General features: G+C 55.7%; 1 protein-coding gene across 1 annotated transcript; it reads left to right on the top strand.

Moving 5' to 3' along the window:
- Positions 1 to 401: 401 nt before the first annotated feature.
- LOC102775003 (sialic acid-binding Ig-like lectin 9) lies at positions 402 to 1574 on the top strand (the record flags this gene model as incomplete). Its single annotated transcript, XM_015570463.1, has 3 exons — positions 402 to 528; positions 910 to 1293; positions 1492 to 1574. Coding segments are annotated over exons 1-3 (594 nt in total), but the record flags the coding sequence as incomplete, so codon positions are not given.
- Between the last annotated feature and the right edge of the window lie 5 nt (positions 1575 to 1579).

Below are 1579 nucleotides of genomic sequence, written 5' to 3'. Positions count from 1 at the left end.
CCCTGGGAATCAGAGATGTAAAATAGGAACCCGCACTTGTGTTTTTAGGAAATACCCAGCCTGCCACCAGGACACGTGGTAGACTGATGAGTGACTGCAGATCTAAAGCCAGCCCAAGAACACTGTGTTTGGGAGGAAGTGATGTCACTGGGTGGAGACCATCTCAGGGACATAGACTAAGTCCATGGATCTGTTCTTGTCTTGTCTTCAGTCAACCAACACGTAGATGTTCACTGAGTGTTTTGTGAATGAATAAATGAATGAATGAGTGAATGAATGAATGAATGAATGAGTGAATGCTGCCTTTACCTCACTTGAGGCCCCCTTCTTTCCTTCTGCCCCAAACTTTCACATGAACATTACAGAATCCTACGCCTTGTAGGACCGACCACAGCTTCTAGATGAGGCTGGCACCTCCAGTCAATGCAGGAGTGAACCAGCTCTCTGATGTAGACACAGAGCTCAGAAAAGGCCCCAATGGGAGGACCTTAGGAGACTCCCGTGTCCCCTCCTCAGATGCCCACGGAGGTCCTGGCTCTGCTCTGGAGATGCAGGGAAAACCCAAGACAGGACAGGACACGGAGTCAGCTTTCTGTCTGTCCTTCTCTGGGAGGGTGTCCATGGTCTCTCAGCTGTGGGGTGTCTGCCTGCTCTGTGCAGAAAGGGGAAGCGCTTGGGCTCCGAGGTTCCGCTTTTGTGAACGGCCGGGATCTCGTGCTCCTCCTCAGCTTCCGTGGTCTCACCACGGTACCACCTCCCACGGTCTTCATTCTTTTTTCACCCACAGGAGCCCAGAAACCCTCCATGTCAGAGATGCTGTGGCTGCTGGCCCTGCTGTGGGCAGGTGAGTGTCTGAGGGGAGAGGGGAGAGTGGGGCAGGGGCTGTTGCTGACTCTCCTTTTCCTGCAGGGTCCCTGGCTCAGTATAGTGGATACAGGCTGACAGTGCAGATGCCTGTGACCGTGCAGGAGGGCCTGTGTGTGTTTGTGCCCTGCACCTTCACTTACCCGGGGAGCTACTGGAATACTCCTCCCCCTGCATATGGCTACTGGTTCCAGGAAGGAGCTAATGTACACCAGGATGCTGCTGTGGCCACAAACAACCCGGCTCGTAAAGTGCAGGAGGAGACCCAGGGCCGATTCCACCTCCTTGGTGATCCCAGGACCAAAAATTGCTCCCTGGACATCAGAGACGCCAGGAGGACCGATGGCGGAGTTTACTTTTTTCGGGTGGAGAGAGGAAGTTCTGCTTCATATTCATACAGACAGAAAAGGCTCTCCGTGACAGTGACAGGTACGGAACGGACTCCAGGAGAAGCCACAGGAGTGGTTATGGTGGCTTCTGGCAGGGCTGGGATGAAACCCCATCCTGGGAGGGGGTCAGGGTACAGTGTGCTGGGCTCAGAGGGAGGGCCTGGGCTAAAGCCGGAGACTTCTCACAGGGCCCCAGCTGGGACCCTCCCTCCTGATCCCCTCTCCCCCTCCTCACCAGCCCTCAACCACACACCCTACATCCTCATCCCGGGGACCCTGGAGTGCGGCCGCCCCAGGAACCTGACCTGCTCTGTGCCCTGTGCCTG

Source organism: Myotis davidii, unplaced genomic scaffold (assembly GCF_000327345.1).
Source record: "Myotis davidii unplaced genomic scaffold, ASM32734v1 scaffold7207, whole genome shotgun sequence".
In the NCBI taxonomy this organism is placed as follows: domain Eukaryota; kingdom Metazoa; phylum Chordata; class Mammalia; order Chiroptera; family Vespertilionidae; genus Myotis; species Myotis davidii.
This window is presented reverse-complemented; position numbering and strand designations above follow the sequence as displayed.